The 19,259-nt window shown below is 49.0% G+C and overlaps 1 protein-coding gene across 6 annotated transcripts in view; it reads left to right on the forward strand.

Moving 5' to 3' along the window:
- Positions 1-19,259, forward strand: part of LOC147009077 (uncharacterized) — a 113,227-nt gene that overhangs the window by 69,347 nt on the left and 24,621 nt on the right. The window contains exon 5 of one of the 6 annotated variants that reach the window (XM_085862674.1): positions 8,100-9,701. The exons of the other annotated variants lie outside the window; for them this stretch is intronic. Within the exon in view, the coding sequence (XP_085718800.1) occupies positions 8,100-8,395 (296 nt within the window). The 3' untranslated portion in view covers positions 8,396-9,701. Of the gene's footprint in view, positions 1-8,099; positions 9,702-19,259 lie in introns of those variants that run through there. 6 annotated transcript variants of the gene reach the window in all.

The raw sequence follows: 19,259 nt of genomic DNA on the forward strand, positions 1-19,259 counted from the left end.
TTGTATGATTTTTAAATAATTAATTTGCATTTTATTGCATGAAATAAGTATTTGATACATCAGAAAAACATAACTTAATATTTGGTACAGAAACCTTTGTTTGCAATTACAGAGATCAGACGTTTCCTGTAGTTCTTAACCAGGTTTGCACAGACTGCAGCAGGGTTTTTGGCCCACTCCACCATACAGATCTTCTCCAGATCCTTCAGGTTTCGGGGCTGTCGCTGGGCAACACAGACTTTCAGCTCCCCCCAAAGATTTTCCATTGGGTTCAGGTCTGGAGACTGGCTCGGCCACTCCAGGACCTTGAGATGCTTCTTCTGGAGCCACTCCTTAGTTGCCCTGGCTTTGTGTTTTGGGTCGTTGTCATGCTGGAAGACCCAGCCATGCCCCATCTTCAATGCTCTTGTTGAGGGAAGGAGGTTGTTGGCCAAGATCTCGCGATACATGGCCCCATCCATCCTTCCCTCAATATGGTGCAGTCGTCCTGTCCCCTTTGCAGAAAAGCATCCCCAAAGAATTATGTTTCCACCACCATGCTTCACGGTTGGGATGGTGTTCTTGGTGTTGTACTCATCCTTCTTCTTCCTCCAAACACGGCGAGTGGAGTTTAAACCAAAAAAGCTCTATTTTGGTCTCATCAGACCACATGACCTTTTCCCATTCCTCCTCTGGATCATCGAAATCGAGCATGGGATAGGCTCGCCTCGGCGGTTTGTTCCGTACGAGTTCCGTCGAGGGTGGAATACCCCGGTGGTTGGATCACTTGGGTATTTAGGTACATTGAAGATTGGAAATCGACCCTACCCCATGTGATCTGCCCATTGGCGTATTTCTGTTCTTGCACAAGGACCTGTCGACTCAGACTTATCCGGGCGGCGATCTATATTCCGGGCGATCGGTCGGGCCAACTCGACTTGCGGCTCCGTTCAGAGTGGTCGGTTCGCGGCTGACCCGCGGCACCGTAACATTGGTGTTCGGGAGTTCGATTCGGCCCCCTCCGCCTCAGTAGCAAAATTCACGGAGTCGGATCAGGGGTATACGGAGCAACCACCCCCCCCCCCGCCCCCCAGTGTCCCCAAATTACGAGCGTTATCAATTTTATTCCCAGCACGCAAAATGTTCAGCCAAGGCGAGCTGAGCCAGTTTGGTCGTGAGGTGGATGTAGAGTTAATAGAATCCATGGCCCGGGACGGTTCGTTTTATTATAATCACACCACGGATTGTCAGTGGGAGCGGCCTGTGCAGGAACTTTACCGGCAACCAAAAACGGAGTCTCAAAATGGCGGCGCGGCCGCACCTCAGCGCGGCACGAGGCGTGAGCGGGCTGCTATTAATCGCGCAATGAACGGCATAATACAAGGCGGGGGCTCCCAACCAAGGATTCAAACCACGTGGTCATGGCAGGCGAGGCAGGCGAACATTGGCGGGCTTCGGGCACAATTGGAGGAAGAATGGGAAAAAACGGAAACACAATTTGGAGTTGGAACAACTGAAGCGAGAGGTACGAATTGGCAATCAGGACAGAAAAAGCCTCGAACTGATGATAACAATGAAAGAGGATCGCCTGGAATACCTAAATAAATACAGGAGGGAAATGGACGAAGTGAGGAGGGAAGCATGCAAAAGAGGTGAGGAGGTGAGAGAGGAATTAGAGAAAAAAGCTTCTGAGTTGTGGAAACACCAGAGCAGAGAGAGGGAGCTACAAAACGAACTGAGGATGTTAAGAGAAGAAAGAAAGAGAACGGAGAATGAAACGTTAAGGAACCACACTGTGCAGATCGAACAGTTGGAAGCCAAAGCAAGGTTGGAGTGTGAGGAGGTGAGAGAGGAATTAGAAAAAAAAGCTTCTGAGTTACGGAAACACCAAAACAAAGAGACGGGATTACAAAACGAGCTGAGGATGTTGAGAGAGGAAAGAAAGAGAACGGAGAATGAAATGTTAAGGAACCACACTGTGCAGATCGAACAGTTTGAAGCAGAAGCAAGATTAAAGAATGAGATGCAAGAAAGAGTATTGAAAGAAACAACGAGATTGGAGAAGGAAGAACATGAGAGACAGTGGGAAAGGAAACAAAAGGAAAGACAAGAACAACTAAAAAAGAAAGCAAGGTTGAAGTATGCGGAGATTGTGAAAGAACGACGAATGAAACGGAAAAAGGAGATCGGCCAATTGAAAAAAATTAAAAAAGAAAGACAAGAACAATTAACAAAGAAAGCAAGGTTGAAGTTCGAGGAGATCGTGAAATAACAACGAATGAAACAGGAAAAGGAAATCAACAAAATGAAGGAAACGATGAGATGGGAGAATGAAGAATGTGAGAGACAGTGGGGTGGAAAACAAAAACAATACGAGTTTGAAATTAACCAACTCAAGGAAACAGCAAAATTTGAGTCCACGGAGATGGAAAAGCTCCGGAAAGAAAATGAACAACTAAAGAGGCTCAGAGAGGAAGAACGACTCAAATGTAAAGGAAAATGGAGCGAGGAAGAAAAGGAAATAGTGGACGAGGAGACGGAGACGCGAATAGTAAAATAAATAACAGACGCGGGAGATAGAAACGGTAGCGGAGAAACTACACAGTAAGGACGAACACACACACACACACATGGAGGTAGTGGAGGACAATGGGGGTGAGCTTGAGGAATGTGTTGAGACCCGATGCAAGCAGCAGGATAGCCTCCTTCAGGAACGAGGGGAGGGACTATGCCCCCTTGAGGCGGATCGCGCCGAGGAGAGTCCGGTTGAGCCTTGCGAGGTAGAGGGAGCGAGTGCTGTGAATGGGTGCACGCGGAGCTTGGGGGGTATGGAGACCCCGGGAGCGCTTGAGGTAGCGCAAATCCCCAGCGTGGTCGTCCCGGTGTGTGTGGTTACGAGTGTGGCAAAATGCATGCTGGAAAGCACGCATTGTGTGAGTGAAACCCCGTGTGTATGTGTTATGGCGTGTGTGTGTGTGTGTGTGTGTGTGTGTGTGTGTGTGTGTGTGTGTGTGTGTGTGTGTGTGTGTGTGTGTCTGTGTGTGTGTGTGTGTGTGTGTGTGTGTGTGTGAAACCCCGTGTATGGAAGAAGCACGATGCGTGAGTGAAAAGGTGTTTAAGGGAGAAGCGCCGTGTGTGAAAGAAACCGCGTGTGTGAGGTCGCGGTATGAAAGAGAAATGGCGGTTGGTATGCGAGAGGGCACAACCGCGTGTCCGAGTGCCATGGTGGAGTGTGTGAGCGTCGGGGCACGTGAGAATGTGCATGTGAGAGTGCGACAAAGACGGTGCCTGACGAGGGACAAAGGCCGTGTAGCGGCCGTAATGGTTTGGAGGACCGTGCCGGATTGGCACAGCAGCGCGCGCGGGGTCCATGCTGTGCTTCGCACTAGGCCGCCGCGTGCGCGCCTGCGCGAGTGAAATCCGGTCCGGAAACGTCCGCGGTGGATGCAAGCCGACTCCGCAGACGGACAAAAGTTAGGATGGAATTATTGAATTTGGATCGGACGGGTTCTCCAAGCGAGCGTGTGTGTAAAGCTCCATGTGGCCTGCACTGCACGTTCTGTTCGCGGAGCGTGCGAAGCGGCTTCCCCGATGCGTCACTCGTACCCCGGCTTGCGCGAGAAATCGCGCAGGTTCGGGGTGTGAATGACGTCATCGGCGATTCCGCGGCACGGGTTTCAGACGGGCAGAGCACATGTGCTCGCGTGGGGAACCCCTCAAACGCTGGGCTTGCTTTGGGATGTGCAGTGACGTCGTGGCTGCATGGTTGAAATCCGGCAGAAAGGAATCCCTGCCGGATGTTACCGTCCAAGGAGACGAGGTGCGCGAACAGCTGCCATGACGTCACGGGCAGGTTGCGAATTGCCGCGCTGGTGTGCGCAGGGAAAAAAAAGCAAGCCTCGCCACTTCGAGTGGACACAAGCCCCAGGCAGGGGGTGGAAGACCCCCCCCCCTGTTAGGGGGCACAGGAAGTACTAGTTAGGGGGATGGGTTAGCGATAGTTAGACCGGCTTCATGGGGACGTGGGTTGTTCCTCATGGAGCCCCTGGAATGGATTAGTTTGAGGGATTTCAGTTTAGATTTAGAAAGTGGGAATTGTAGGATTATTTTTTTTTTTTTTGGAGACACGGACAGACTGGAAATGTGTAGTGGAGACGTAGCTTAGCTACGTAGAGTAAATGGAACGTGCATGAGTTTTAAGGGATGACTAGGGAGCACGAGTTAGTCAGGGGATTTAATTAGGAAGGATGGCAGTTTTGAGTGTTGGTGTGAGTTGTGAAATGGAAAGTGTGTGAGGAATGAGTGTGGGACAGCAGGCCCAAGTGTGTGAGTGGAGCTAATGTGGTGTGCATGGTGCGATGACTGATTGGGGGGAGGAGTGATTCCCACCCAAGTGACCCTGGGGTCAGTTTAATGTTACCTTGTGGGTAGTTCAATTTACGAAAAGGAGGTCGTTTTGTTGGTGTCGAGAAGGCACGAAACCCGTTTGGAGGGGTGCAAGAGTTCATGGACCGGCTGGGAGCGTGGCTGTGGAAAGTTGAGTATTTGTTTAGTGGGCACCCCAGGCACCGGACTACTCGGCCAGAGTAAGCCAAGGGCCCAAGAGGGTCCGGGATAGTGAAGTGGGCACGGGCGACCCGTCGGAAACGGGACCTGTAGCGCCAGAATGCCACGGGGGCAGTGTAGTGGGCACGGGCGACCCTCGGAAAGGGACCCGGGGCACAAACACGCCACGTGGGCATCGGAGGGGGGCAATGCCAGAGAGGGCAACCCCCGCGTTGTAGGGAGCAGCTTGGCTCGGAGGCAGCCTGCGGGCCTGGGGGTGCCATGGTTGGAGGTCGGCAGAGGGGGAGTGCCTGCCAGTTGAGCCACGCTGCCCAGCCAGGAAATTGTGCGAGGGCACGAATGAAAAATTGAGGGCAAGGCCCAAATTTATAATGGACACCAACACAGGCAAAGGGAATCATGGTTTTTAGTACCGATAGTTTTAAAGTGTCAGGCGTTTTTAGGAAAGCCCCGGGGTAGTTTCAGGTTAATGAATGTTAGGGTAGATAGGAAATGTACCCCTTCGCACCATCCATCCCTTCGCTCATTGTAGGCCGCTGGACTCACCTTGGTAGATTGCTGAACTATGAGGAGGCCATTCTGAGGCTTTGTTGGGCCTCGAGACGGGGCGCTAGTCTCTCCCTATTCCCCTCCAGAGCAGGAACGTAGAGGTTGGGAGTAGGCTGGGTGGGCATGATAGGTTAGCCAGACAAAGACGACAAATGGGGTTAGGGAGACAATTATAAAAAGGAAATATAAATAATGAAAATAAAGAGGGGCTAAATTTTGTTGTGTTTTGTGGCAAATTAAGGGAGTGGGTATGAACAGAGACAGGCAAAGGTGATAGAGTAAGGGGAGACAATAGGCTAGGTCCGAACCCGCCTTCAGAGCGGCCGGCACCATCGCACTACCTCCAGACCCGATGGAACCACACCAGAGGCCGGCCAGCTTCACCTGCCGGCCTGTTGTGCTGCAGCCGCCTGTTCTGCATGGACTTGCCTTGCCATGCCTAGTTTGCCTGCCTCTGCCATGACCCCATGCCTGCTCGCCCTTGTTTGCGTTTGCCCCTGTGTCCATCCATCACCATGTGCGCCAGGAACATCCAGTTTTGCAAGGACTGCCCTGCAGGCAGCTCCTGCATCCATCATGTTCATTTGTGTTTTGCGAGCATCTCCATCCATTCCCCTGCACCAATGACTTTGCAATAACTTTTGCCTTTCCCCTTTCACAGACCACAGGTCCTGGGCCATGGTTAGTGTAATGTAATTGAAAAGTTTAATGAAAATTGTTGATAAGTTGAACCCCACCTGCATGTTTGTTTTTGCGCCAGAAATTTTAGTTAAGTTGTCCGAATGAGTCTGAGAGTTTGTTTTGTTAGTTACGCAGTGCATTAGGTTATTTTTTTGGGACACGTTTTAAGAAATGTCGCACTCAGGGATCCGAAGGTAGAATGTACTAGGGGAAAACTTACACATGCTGGTCACACAAAAATTTGACGACTCGGGACGAGTCTGTAAAAAGGGGAGAGGGTAGTGTTACGAATTTGGAATTCGATTGCACACAACATGCAGGTTCCTTTCGTCAGCGATGTCGATAAGTGCTTGTTCCCTAGATAGCTCACCTTTCCATTGTTTAAATGTTCAGAAATCGATTATATGCGCTGCGGATCGATTTAATAGTTAGGGAGCGAACAATGGATACGTCCCTCCCCCTCTTCTGCGAAGAGGAAGAAGAGCCCTGCCGTCCCGTGATTCATGACGTCAACAACTCCCTCCCACCCGTGGTTGAGCGGGGGATGGATCACTGGGGCATGAGTCACGCCGGGTGCGGGGGAGGGGGCAGAGAAGGACAAAGAGGAGATCTTTTGTTTGTTCGGAGTTGAGGGGGGTCGTTCAGCAAGCCGTCGGGTCCTGCTTGGCTTGGGTTAGGGTTGAGGCTTTCGAAGGCTTTTTGCTTCGGCGTTCTTCATTCAGCAGGCCGTCGGGTCCTGCTTGGCTTGGGAGAGCTTTTTGCTTCGAGCTGCTTTGTTTGGAGGGGAGTTGAGCCAGTTGCTCGGCTTGAGCTGCGAGTGGTGGCTTCTTATTCTTGGTTCGTGGAGCTCTTTGTTCTCCGTTTGGTTCCCGGCTTGGTGCGACTCATCGACCTCTTCTTGGAGGTGGTTCCTCGGGGAAGCGACGCAACGACGGGAAGGATCGGCGCCTCGTCTCACCAGCACGTGTTGAGAAGCCCGGGCGGATTCGCGGGAGCTCGGGAAGAATCGCGGCTCACGGCGATTGGATCCAGCTCGCTCTCGCTGGAGCCCGGGTCCGAACAACTTGAAGACCACACGAGGTGGAGAGGTTTGGGATAGGTTCTGGGTTTCAGCTCACCTCTCCTCCGAGCTGGAGCTCGTTATTAAAGGCCTCAGGCACCATTTCTTGGGGGTGTGTGTGTGTGTGTGTGTGCGAACGTGTGTCCGTGGGCCCGTCTAATAAGTAGGAAATTGTTAAGTGTTTTGTGTGCTGTAAATGTTTACATTGCATTTCGTATAGTCGGAATAGTTCTGCTCTTACGTGCCTCCCTCGTTCCCCATTATTAATAATAAATACCCCAATTGTTGAATGTTTTCAGCTCGTCGCGTCGATTCTTTCATTGACTGAGCATTTCGTGTGTTGGTAGTTAGAAAGCCTTTGGTTTGCCGTAAAAGGGGGACATTTGAACTGATGGTTCTCGGCGATTAAGCCGCTCGGAATCACGCACGGGACAGGCTCGCTCAGCGGTTTGTTCCGTACGAGTTCTGTCGAGGGTGGAATACCCTGGTAGTTGGATCATGTGGGTATTTAGGTACATTTAAGATTGGCAATCGACCCTAACCCACGTGGTCTGCCCATTGGCGTATTTCGGTTCTTTTAACAAGGACCCGTCGACTCGAACTTATCCAGGCGGCGATCTATATTCCGGGCGATCGGTCGGGCCGACTCAATTTGCGGCTCCGTTCAAAGCGGTCGGTTCGCGGCCGACCGCCGGCACCGTAACTATATATATGGGGCTGCAAAAGTAGGTATACAGTGAGGATTATACCAGTATTACCAGTATTATAATAGTGGTGCTTTCTATAGCAGTGTCATAGGATTCATTTAATACTCAAATTCATTCATTAATACTAGATTAATGTTTATTATTGGTATGTTATTATTGATATGCTTGTATAATCAATAAAATACGTTTTGTGCGCACGTTTTGTTTTTCATTACTGTATACCTACTTTTGCAGCCCCCTGTATGTATATGTATGTATATATATATATATGTATGTATATATATATATATATATATATATATTTATATATATATATATATATATATATATATATATATATATATATATATATATATATATATATATAGTTGCGGAAATGGCCCTTAGCAGGTTATTAAATATAGGATTAGCCCAGATTCCCCCTTAAATGCATGGTGTGTCAGGTTGTTCAGTAATTGGACATTACATGTGTGCCGGGAGGTGTCGCAGGCTGTTCATTGTTCGTACAGTGCTGGTGGACCAGGAGGCACCTTGCTTATTTTTCCTTCCCCTCTCAGAACTAGCCCCGCCCAGCGCTCGGAGAATGTCGGTCGGCGAGAGTGTCGGCAGCCGATTGGTGGTGGCAGCTGCAATCTCGAGGGATGGACCAATCTCGGGTCCCCGGGGAGTGTCGAGAGAGAGCGAGCGCCGGGAAGGAAAGGGTGGAACTGCCAGAGTGTGGAGTCGTGATCTGCTGTATAACCAACGGCTCGTGGGAGTCTGCGGTCGGCTGGATGAGAACTGGCTGCTGTGTGAGTCTGGAGTCGGCTTCGAGAAGAGCGAGCGCCGGAACGGCAGGGGTGGATCTGCATGAGTCGAGTAGGGCGATCGGCAGTGGGAGGAACTTTAAGAGGGTTTTTGCGATCGGCTCTCGTGAAAAGGCCGCCCCGAAAGGGGAGCTTCGTGAAAGAGGCAGGAGGAACTATATGAGGGGAGTCGGCGATCGACTTTAATGAGGAGGTCCTCGACAGGTTCATCCGGAGTCCAGTGATGGAGCCACTGACTGTCCCTACTCACTACACGGCTCGACACATCTTGTAATCCCGTCATTCCACCTGCGGAGTCCAACACCCCAATTTGGCCTGATCTCGTGAACAGGCCAGGCCTGGACTTGTATACTGGACCTTGTGAAGAGCTAGCTGGAGCATCCCATAGATCTTTTGTCTTGTGCCGTCGACCTCACGGGGTCCGAATGCGCCGAGGCTGGTGCGTGAGCAGGTTGACAAAGAAATGACGCCGCCGCCATTTTGCCACGCGGTGTGTTTGAGCTTGGGCGCTCAAATCCGTTGACATCGGCTTGTCACGAGCCGCATTCGTGCCTTTGACACTTTCCTCTCGTCCATGAGGCATCAGCAAGTACTCTGTGTCTTGTCTACATGTTGTCTGCATGTTGTGTCAGGTTTATCTCGCTTGGGTTCCCTTGGAAACCCGTAATCCGTAGCTCCCTAGTCAAGAGTGGGTTATATATGAATAACATTGTCATTAATGCTTTGCTTGTGTTGTGTTCCCCGATGTGTCCCCAATAAATCTGGCTGATTCGTATGAAAGTTTCCGCTTTGAGTTTATTCCTGCCGTGCTGAAGAACAATTCATTCGATTTGTATATAAAACCCAAAAGGGCTACAGACTGGTAGACTCCGCTCCGTCTCGGACAAATCCTGTCTGCAGCCGGGGTCTATTTCCCCAGCTGGCAAGGGACAGGTGTATTTTGGTATCGTGATCTAAGGCGCGTAACCCGAGACCTGTGCCGAGCAAGCCAGCGTTATAACCCCTGAAACAGCGGTGCTGTTAAGTGACGCCGCATCTTCAACATTTGGCTGTCAAGAGAAGGGTGCTAATCCTGCCACCGCTGAATCCTGAACAATATATATATTTGGCGTGCGAACGGCCACGTAACTCTAATCGCGGCACGTCGCCCACCGGACGAACAATTCTGTCGTGACCCTCTCGGACTAACGCCAGGAGCTCGACACGGGTGGGCCTTTCGGCCTCACCACGATCGTGCCAATCGGCCACCCGCGTGGGATAGGGTTGTTCGCCAAACTTGACCTACCTAAGTACCCACGCGGAGGGTAGACCGGGCAATCGCACCTCGCCGCAGGTCGACTCTGGACACGGGCCACTTAAGCGACCCGTTCCGTACTATCGGGATAACCGAGCGGTGTTATCGTCGGCCTCGATGGTTCCGATTAATTATCGGGCGTATTAAGCTCACTACCAACCCTTTACGTGAAGCAAGATGGAGATTCAATTAAAGAAAAGACGAAGCGAAACGGGAAAACAGTTCAACATGATGCACATTTATTCCGTGGCACACGGAAAGCACACATATACAATTAAAACAATTATGCACATAAAACAATTGCAACAAAAGAAACACAACAATGCAGATCTACAACCGACTACGCGTGCACACGGCAACACTTACACAGTTTTACTTTACAGACGGCGCCAACAACACATATACTCAAAAGCAAAAGAAAAGGGCCACCCTCAAAGACAAGGGGGCAGACGGGGCCTGTGGGCCAATATTTGCGCGGGACCTGAAAGAGCGGTCAGGTCCGCGAGACCGGGTGGATCCTACCCGTGTCTTTGTGATGAGTCGCAAATGTGGCGGCGCGGCGGTGCCCCGACTTCGTGCTCCTTCGCGGGTTTCGTTGGCACTGCTTGGAGTGGGGTGGGAACGGGGCCCCCTTTTCGCACTATCTCAGCGCGGGGGAAAAAAGAGGGGGAATTGTTGATGCTCTGGGGAAAGAGTATAGCTGGCTTGCTTGGGTCCTGCGACGAGCGATTCCACCGCGACCTCGTCGCCGACCGCCGTCTTCCTTGCCTCGGACGCGAGCTCTTCGGTCTCTTCCCCAATTCTCCTCAGCCGACTGCAGAAAACCACCTGTACGCCCTCGCCTCCCGACTCCACTCCGCGCTCCAACCCGACTGCCCCAAAACTCTCTTCGCCCTTCCAAGGCCGACTCCCCACTCCTCCAAAGCCGACTCCGCTCAAACCGACCCTGCCCAAACCGACTCGGCGCTTTATAGGCCGGCAGGAGAACCCATATGCAAATTTCTGGATCAGAACGAGCTCGGGGGTGGAGCCACGCTCGCCCATTGGACGGAGGAAAAGGGGCGTGAGTCTCCCCTGATCCTAGAATTTGCATATCTCAATTCCACACAGACGCGTCTGGAGGCGGGGCCAAACCTCCCCACGCTTGCTGATTGGACGGATCAGAAGTGGGCGTGTAGCATTCCTGATACGAATTCTCCTCGGAAAGGCGCATTTTGCACTCGCGGCTCGGTGCGCATCTTGAACGAGCCCAAGACAGCCCGATGCTCGGTGCTCACAAGTGGTACGGGAATGGCGGTAGATGGAGAGGTGAAGGTGGTGGAGGGTTTATGGTGGTGGTTTATGGCCATGGTGCCGTTTGGAATGGCGGTGATGCGATGTTTGCGGGAGCGAGTTGTGAAGGTAAAGATCGTGGCTGTTGGCGTTGTTGTTGTTGTTGTGGTTGGTGGTTGTTGTGTGATGGCGGTTGAGACGTGGTTGGTTCAAAATAAAGATAGAACAGAAAAACGACTATCTCAAAGCGTCGCAGCCCGAATGAATCACATTTATTCCCTCTAAACAACGGGTTTGGGGCTAACTACACATGTACTTACAGAGATATCTCACCTATGGGACCTGAATGGTGGTTTGCAAATTTCCTCAACCACAACAATATATATATATATATATATATATATATATATATATATATATATATATATATATATATATATTTATTTATTTATTTTTGGTGTGGTTCTCCAATGAGTGCAAGCAGAAATGGTTTGGTACTCATGAAAAAAAAATCAGTTGACAATGCTCGTCTACTTTCCCAAGCTCCTCTCAGCTTCGTATGCATCTTATTCCTCTGTTAGCACTCTCTCAGAATGTCCGCTCCAGATAATCGATCGATAATTCCAGCAATCTCTGTGTGTCTGTCTGTCTGCGACCGCCGGTCCGATCTCATTGAAACTTGCCAGGAATATTGCCGGGGACCCGCGGATGTGCCTTTTCGAGGTTTGATATCGATTGGACGAGCGGTTCCCAAGTTATGGCCACTTATCTGTCGACCAATGATAGGACACGTTGCTATGATATCACGAATGATGTCACAATGTTTATTTATTATTTATTAACTTTTTTGTGCACGATTGCCGGTCCGATCTGATTGAAACTTGCCAGGAATATTGCTGGGGACCCGTGGATGTGCCTTTTCAAGGTTTGATATTAATCGGATAAGCAGTTCCCAAGTTATGACCATGTATCTGTCGACCAATGAGAAGACACGGTGCTATGACGTCACAAATGATGTCAATTAATGTTTATTTATGGTTTTTTTGTTTGTTTTTTGGTTTTTTTTGCACGATTGACGGTCCGATCTGCTTGAAACTTGCCAGGAATATTGCTGGGGACCCGCGGATGTGCGTTTTCGAGGTTTGATATCGATCGGACGAGCGTTTCCCAAGTTACGGCCACTTATCTGTCGACCAATGACAGGACACGTTGCTATGACATAACGAATGACGTCACAATTAATGTTTATTTATTTTTTTATTTTTGCACGATTGACGGTCCGATCTGATTGAAACTTGCCAAGAATATTGCTGGGGACCCGCGGATGTGCCTTTTCGAGGTTTGATATCGATCGGACGAGCGGTTCCCAAGTTACGGCCACTTATCTGTCGACCAATGACAGGACACGTTGCTATGACGTCATGAATGACGTCACAATTAATATTTGTTTGTTTATTTATTTATTATTAATTTTTTTGCACGATTGACGGTCCGATCTGATTGAAACTTGCCAGGAATATTGCTGGGGACCCGTGGATGTGCCTTTTTAAGGTTTGATATTAATCGGATAAGCAGTTCCCAAGTTACGACCATTTATCTCTCGACCAATGACAAGACACGGTGCTATGACGTCACGAATGACGTCACAATTAATGTTTATTTATGTTTTTTTTTGTTTGTTTGTTTTTTTTTGCACCATTGACGGTCCGATCTGATTGAAACTTGCCAGGAATATTGCTGGGGACCCGCGGATGTGCCTTTTTGAGGTTTGATATTAATCGGACGAGCGGTTTCCAAATTATGGCCATTTATCTGTCGAACAATATCTGCGAGAGGGGGGGGACGGGAGAGGGGGGATGAGAGTGGGGGCGAGAGAGGAGGGGCGAGAGAGGAAGGGCGAGACTAGGGGGAGAGAGACGGGGTGGGAGTGGGGAGGAGAGAGATAGCGAGAGAGGGGGTGGGAGTGGGGGTGAGAGAGGGGCGAGGGAGAAGGGCGAGAGAGGAGGGGGGAGAGGAGGGCCTTAACCATGGCCCAGGAATATATATATATATATATATATATATATATATATATATATATATATATATATATATATATATATATATTAAACCATTGAGGCATGGTATTCATACCAAAATAATAAAACATTAAGCGTATTAAATTGGCTAAAAATATGATAAAATATTTCTAATTATCTTCAAAATAAGTCGTGCAAATACAAATTGTGATGTGAACTGATAGGAAGCTCGAAATTGCTTGGTCAAGCGATTCTGCAACTGGGCACGGCCATCTTCTCGCACCCAAAAAAAGATGCTGCTCCAGTGGCTGATGCCACGAAGCTGTATTATATAAATAGAGCGAACCTCACTGTGATGATGAATAGGCGGCGAGTGGCACCAGCAACCTGCCATCTTGGAATACCCCAGAAGCTGGTCAGCTGCACTGGTTTCAGTGAAACGGCTGGTGTTCCGTTGTGCTTTTGTCTGCAATCAGGCATTCCTGCCATTGAAAAGTGACCAAGAGCATCACTTGTCACAAGTCAGGGAACTTTATTTTATATTAAATAAGATTTCGATATAGTTAGCGATAATGTTGTTATTGTTGGATTCGCTATATATGAGATATCCCTTATTGTCGGGTTTTCCGGCTGTCTGTCTGTGTGTGTGTATGTGTGTCTGCAACGCGAGGCTCCACAGCACGAACTAGCAAACCGATTTCGATGAAACTTTGCCAACAGTTGCCATATGGTCTGGGAATGTGCTCGTTTGAATTTCGTTGCCTAGCAACCACCCGTTGCTGTACAGCGGCCGCAAAACCGCGTACAGTATCTTCAATACTTGTCCTTCAGTTTTGAATGTAGAGAAACGAGACTTCGGAATTAAACACTTCGAGATATTTAGAACATTTTACTCGAGCCGATTTTTGATTGAGGTTTTATTTTTCAAATGGTAGTCCTTCAAAAATCGGGTGTCTATTTGCCGTCATTTAAGGTGTGTATATAGTGTTTGTAAGGAACTACACCGTCATTCCACCTTCGATCTCTCCTCGATCCAAACGTTATTGACCAAAGTGAAAAGGATCCAAAATAAATGGAATCACCGGATTTGTGGATTTCTAATCACTTTGTGGATTTCTAATAATATCATATGTTTATTTATTTACTGAAAACGATTCCCCGACCCACACACCACCTTCAATTATTTATTTATTTCCCGAAAACAATTCCACGATCCACACACCACCTTCAATTATTTATTTATTGACTGAAAATGATTCCACGATCCACACACCACCTTCAATTATTTATTTATTTAACGAAAACAATTCCACGATCCACACACCACCTTCAATTATTTATTTATTGACTGAAAATGATTCCACGATCCACACACCACCTTCAATTATTTATTTATTTAACGAAAACAATTCCACGATCCACACACCACCTTCAATTATTTATTTATTTACTGAAAACGATTCCACGACCCACACACCACCTTGAATTATTTATTTATTTTCCGAAAACGATTCCACGACCCACACATCACCTCCAATTATTTTATTTACGGAAAACGATTCCATGACCCACACACCACCTCCAATTATGTATTTATTTACTGAAAACAATTCCACGATCCACACACCACCTCCAATTATTTATTTATTTACCGAAAACGATTCCACGATCCACACACCACCTTCAATTATTTATTTATTTACTGAAAACGATTCCACGACCCACACACCACCTCCAATTATTTTATTTACGGAAAACGATTCCATGACCCACACACCACCTCCAATTATTTATTTATTTACTGAAAACAATTCCACGATCCACACACCACCTTCAATTATTTATTTATTTACTGAAAACAATTCCACGATCCACACCACCTCCAATTTATTTATTTACCGAAAACTATTCCACGATCCACACACCACCTCCAATTATTTATTTATTTATTGAAAGCGATTCCACAACCCACACACCACCTCAATTATTTATTTAAAGTGGGAGTGGCGAAGGAAAGTGGGCGTGGTTTATGAAAAATATTGTGTAGCTCAGGAGGTGTGGTCAAACAAGAGCACTGAGAGATGTTTATCGGGTTTTCCATGTGTGTGTGTGTGTGTGTGTGTGTGTGTGTGTGTGTGTGTGTGTGTGTGTGTGTGTGTGTGTGTGTGTGTGTGTGTGTGTGTGTGTGTGTGTGTGTGTGTCTGCAACGTGAGGCTCCACAGCACAAACCAGCAAACCGATTATTTTTCAAATGGTAGTCCTCCAAAAATAGGGTGTCTATTTACCGTCATTTTTTATGAGGAGTGCAAGTTGGCAAAATACGCAAAAGGAAAAATCTTGCCAGGCAGAGGAACAATTGTATGTGAACCAATACGTCTTGGCAATGAATCTTAGTCAGTGGATCGGTCAGAATGAAAAGCATCGTATCCAGCGCTTCGATCCGAGCGAATCCCTCATCGCCTACCGACTTGTTTTATTATCGTTTGGTTCTTGGCAGTGAAGTTTCAACTCTCTATAGTAGTTGCCTCATCAGTCGCCGATTCGGTTTTTGTTTAAACTGATGTCTTTGGTGGTGGTTGTATGGCAGCTTAGCTGCTGGGGTAGCTATCATTTATTGATGCGCAATTGTGTCATTGATGCAGTGCCCCTCTACCATTACACACAATGGAACTGGTATTCATTTTGCCAACCTCTGAAGGATGACAGGCTGAGTCAACCCCCTGGTGTATTAATTCAGCAGCTGACGGGGCTTGAACTCAGGACCCTAGGATCCCAAGCCACCACCCTAACCACTGAGCCAACACCAGGATAACTGATGCGTTTAATTTATCACGTTCACGTATATTGTCATAATCACCTGTAAACTGATTCATATATATTGTTACGGTGCCGGGCGTCGGCCGCTCACCGACCGCTCCAATAGAGCCGCAAGTCGAGTCGGCCCGACCGATCACCTGGAATATAGATCACCGAACGGATAAGTCTGAGTCGAGGGGTCCTTGTACAAGAACCGAAATACGCCAATGGGCGGACCACGTGAGATAGGGTCGATTGCCAATCTTCAATTTACCTAAATACCCACGTGATCCAACTACCGGGGTATTCCACCCTCGACGGATCTCTTAAGGAACAAGCCGCTTAAGCGAGCTTGTCCTGTGCACGATTCCGAGCGGCTTAATCGCCGAGAACCGTCGGTCCAAACGTAAAAGGGGGGCTTGTCCCCCTTTTACGGCAAACTAACGGCTTTCTAACTACCAACACCCGAAATGCTCAGTCAATGAAAGAATCGACACGACGAGCTGAAAACATTTAACAATTGGGGTATTTATTAATAAAAAATGGGGAACTAGGGAAGCACATAAGAGCAGAACTATACCGACTATGCGAAATACAATGCAAACATTAACAGCACACAGAGCACTTAACAATTTCCTACTTATAAGACGGGCCCACGGACGCGCGCGCGCGCACACACACACACACACACACACACACACACACACACACACACACACACACACACACACACACACACAAGAAATGGTGGCTGAGGCCTTTAATAACGGGCTCCAGCTCGGAGGACAGGTGAGCTGAAACCCAGAACTGATCTCGAACCTCTCCACCTCGTGTGGTCTTCAAGTTGTTCAGACTCGGGCTCCAGCGAGAGTGAGCTGTATCCAATCGCCGTGAGCAGCGATCCTTCCCGAGCTCCAGCGAATCCTCCCTCGCTTCTCAACACGTGCTGGTGAGACGAGGCACCGATCCTTCCCGTCGATGCGCCGCTTCCCAGAGGAACCACCTCCAAGATGAGGCTGATGAGTCGCACCAAGCCGGGAACCAAACGGAGAACAAAGAGCTCCACGAACCAATAAGAGCCAGCCGAGCAACCAACTCAACTCTCTTCCGATGAACAAAAGCAGCCGACTCTCTTCGACGAACCAAGCCAGAGAAGCCACCACCAGCAGCTCGAGCCGAGCACCGGCTCAATTCTCTTCCAAACAAAGCAGCTCTCCAAAAAGCTTACCGAGCCGAGCAGGACCCGAAGGCCTGCTGAACCAACAAAGCAAAAAGCCTCCTCCCTAACCCAAGCCAAGCAGAACCCAAAGGCCTACCGAACCAAACAGACAAAGCAAAGGATCTCCTCTTTACCCTCCCCCGCTCCCGGCATGACTCATCCCCCCGTGCTCGCACAACCGTAGGTGGGAGGGGGTTGTTTACGTCACGTGATTCGGGACGGGAGGGCTCTTCTTCCTCTTCGCAAAAGAGGGGGAGGGCGTCTCCATTGTGTTGGGATCGCTCCCCAACTATTGAATTGAATAACAGCGCAACTAATTGATTTCTAAACATTTAAACAATGGAAGGTGAGCTATCTCGGGCACAAGCACTGATCGACATAACTGACTAAAGGAACCTGTATGTTGTGTGAAAATCGAATTCCAAATTCGTAACACTACCTCCTCCCTTTTTTACAGACTCGTCCCGAGTCGTCAAATTTTTGTGTGACCAGCATGTGTTAGTTTTCCCCTTGTACGTTCTACCTTCGGATCCCTGAGTGCGACATTTCTTTATATGTGTCCTAAAAATAAATAACCTATTGCGCTGCGTGACTTACTAAACAAACTCTCACAGACTCATTCGGACAACTTAACTAAAATTGCCGGCGCTAAAACAAAAATGCAGGTGAGGTTCCACGTATTTACAATTTTCATTTGACTTATCCATTACTTAACCATGGCCCAGGACTTGGGATCTGTGAAAAGGGAAAGGCAAAAGTCATTTCAAAGTTCATTGATTCAGTGGAATGGATGGAGATGGTCGCAAAAACAAGTGGACATGATTGATGCACGGGCTGCCTGCAGGGCAGTCCTTGCAAAACTGGATGATCCTGGCGCACATGGTGATGGATGGACACAGGGGCAAACGCAAACAAGGGCTAGCAGGCATTGGGTCATGGCAGAGGCAGGAAAACTAGGCATGGCAAGACAAGCCCATGCAGAACAGGCGGCTGCAGCACAACAGGCTGGCAGGTGAAGCTGACCGGCCTCTGGTGTGGTTCCATCAGGTCTGGAGGGAGTGCGGTGGTGCCGGCCGCTCTGAAGGCGGGCTCGGACCTAGCCCACTGTCTCCCCCCCACTCTATCGCCTTTGCCTGTCTCTGTCCGTACCCACTCCCTTAATTTGCCACAAAACACAACAAAATTTAGCCCCTCTTTATTTTTCTTATTTCTATTTCTCTTTTATAATTGTCTCCCTTGCCCCCTTTATCGTCTTTGTCCTTCTAACCTATCTCGTCAACCCAGCCTACTCCCAACTTCTACGGTCCCTCTCTGGAGGGGAATAGGGAGAGACGAGCCTCCTGTCTCGATGCCCAACGAAGCCTCAGAATGGCCTCCTCAGAGTTCAGCGATCTACCAAGGTGAGTCCAGCAGCCTACAATGAGCGAAGGGATGGATGATGCGAAGGGGTACATCTCCAATCTACCCTAACATTCATTAACCTGAAACTACTCCGGGGCTTTCCAAAAATGCCTGACGCCTTTAAACTGTCGGTTCTAAAAACCATGATTCCCTTCGCCTGTGTTGGTGTCCATTATAAATTTGGGCCTTGCCCTCAAATTTTCATTTGTGCCCTCGCACAATTTCCTGGCTGGGCATCGTGGCTCAACTGGCAGGAACTCCCCCTCTGCCGAACTCTAACCATGGCACCCCCAGGCCAGCAGGCTGCCTCCAAGCCTCGCTGCTCCCTACAACGCGGGGGATTGCCCTCTCTGGCATTGCGCCCCTCCGATGCCCACGTGGCATGTTGATGCCCCGGGTCCCTTTCCGAGGGTCGCCCGTGCCCACGACACTGCCCCCGTGGCATTCTGGCGCTACAGGTCCCGTTTCCGACGGGTCGCCCATGCCCACTATACTATCCCGGCCCCTCTTGGGCCCTTGGCCTACTCTGGCTGATGAGTCCGATGCCCAGGGTGCCCACTAAACAAAACTTCCCTTTCCACAGCCATGCTCCCAGCCGGTCCATGAACTCTAGCACCCCTCCAAATGTGTTTCGTGCCTTCTCTCGACACCAACAAAACGACCTCCTTTTCGTAAATTTAGCTAACCCACGAGCTAACATTAAACTGACCCCGGGGTCACTTGGGTGGGAATCACTCCTCCCCCCCAACCAGTCATTCACACCATGCATACCACATTCGCTCCACTCGCACACTTGGGCCCACTATCCCACACTCATACCTCACTCGCTTTCCATTTCACACCAACACTCTATATTGCCATCCTTCCTAATTGAATCCCCTGACTAACTCATGCTCCCTCATCATCCCTTA

Source organism: Eptatretus burgeri, chromosome 17, assembly GCF_056783735.1.
Source record: "Eptatretus burgeri isolate ZD-2024b chromosome 17, Ebu_testis_v1, whole genome shotgun sequence".
Classification (NCBI taxonomy): domain Eukaryota; kingdom Metazoa; phylum Chordata; class Myxini; order Myxiniformes; family Myxinidae; genus Eptatretus; species Eptatretus burgeri.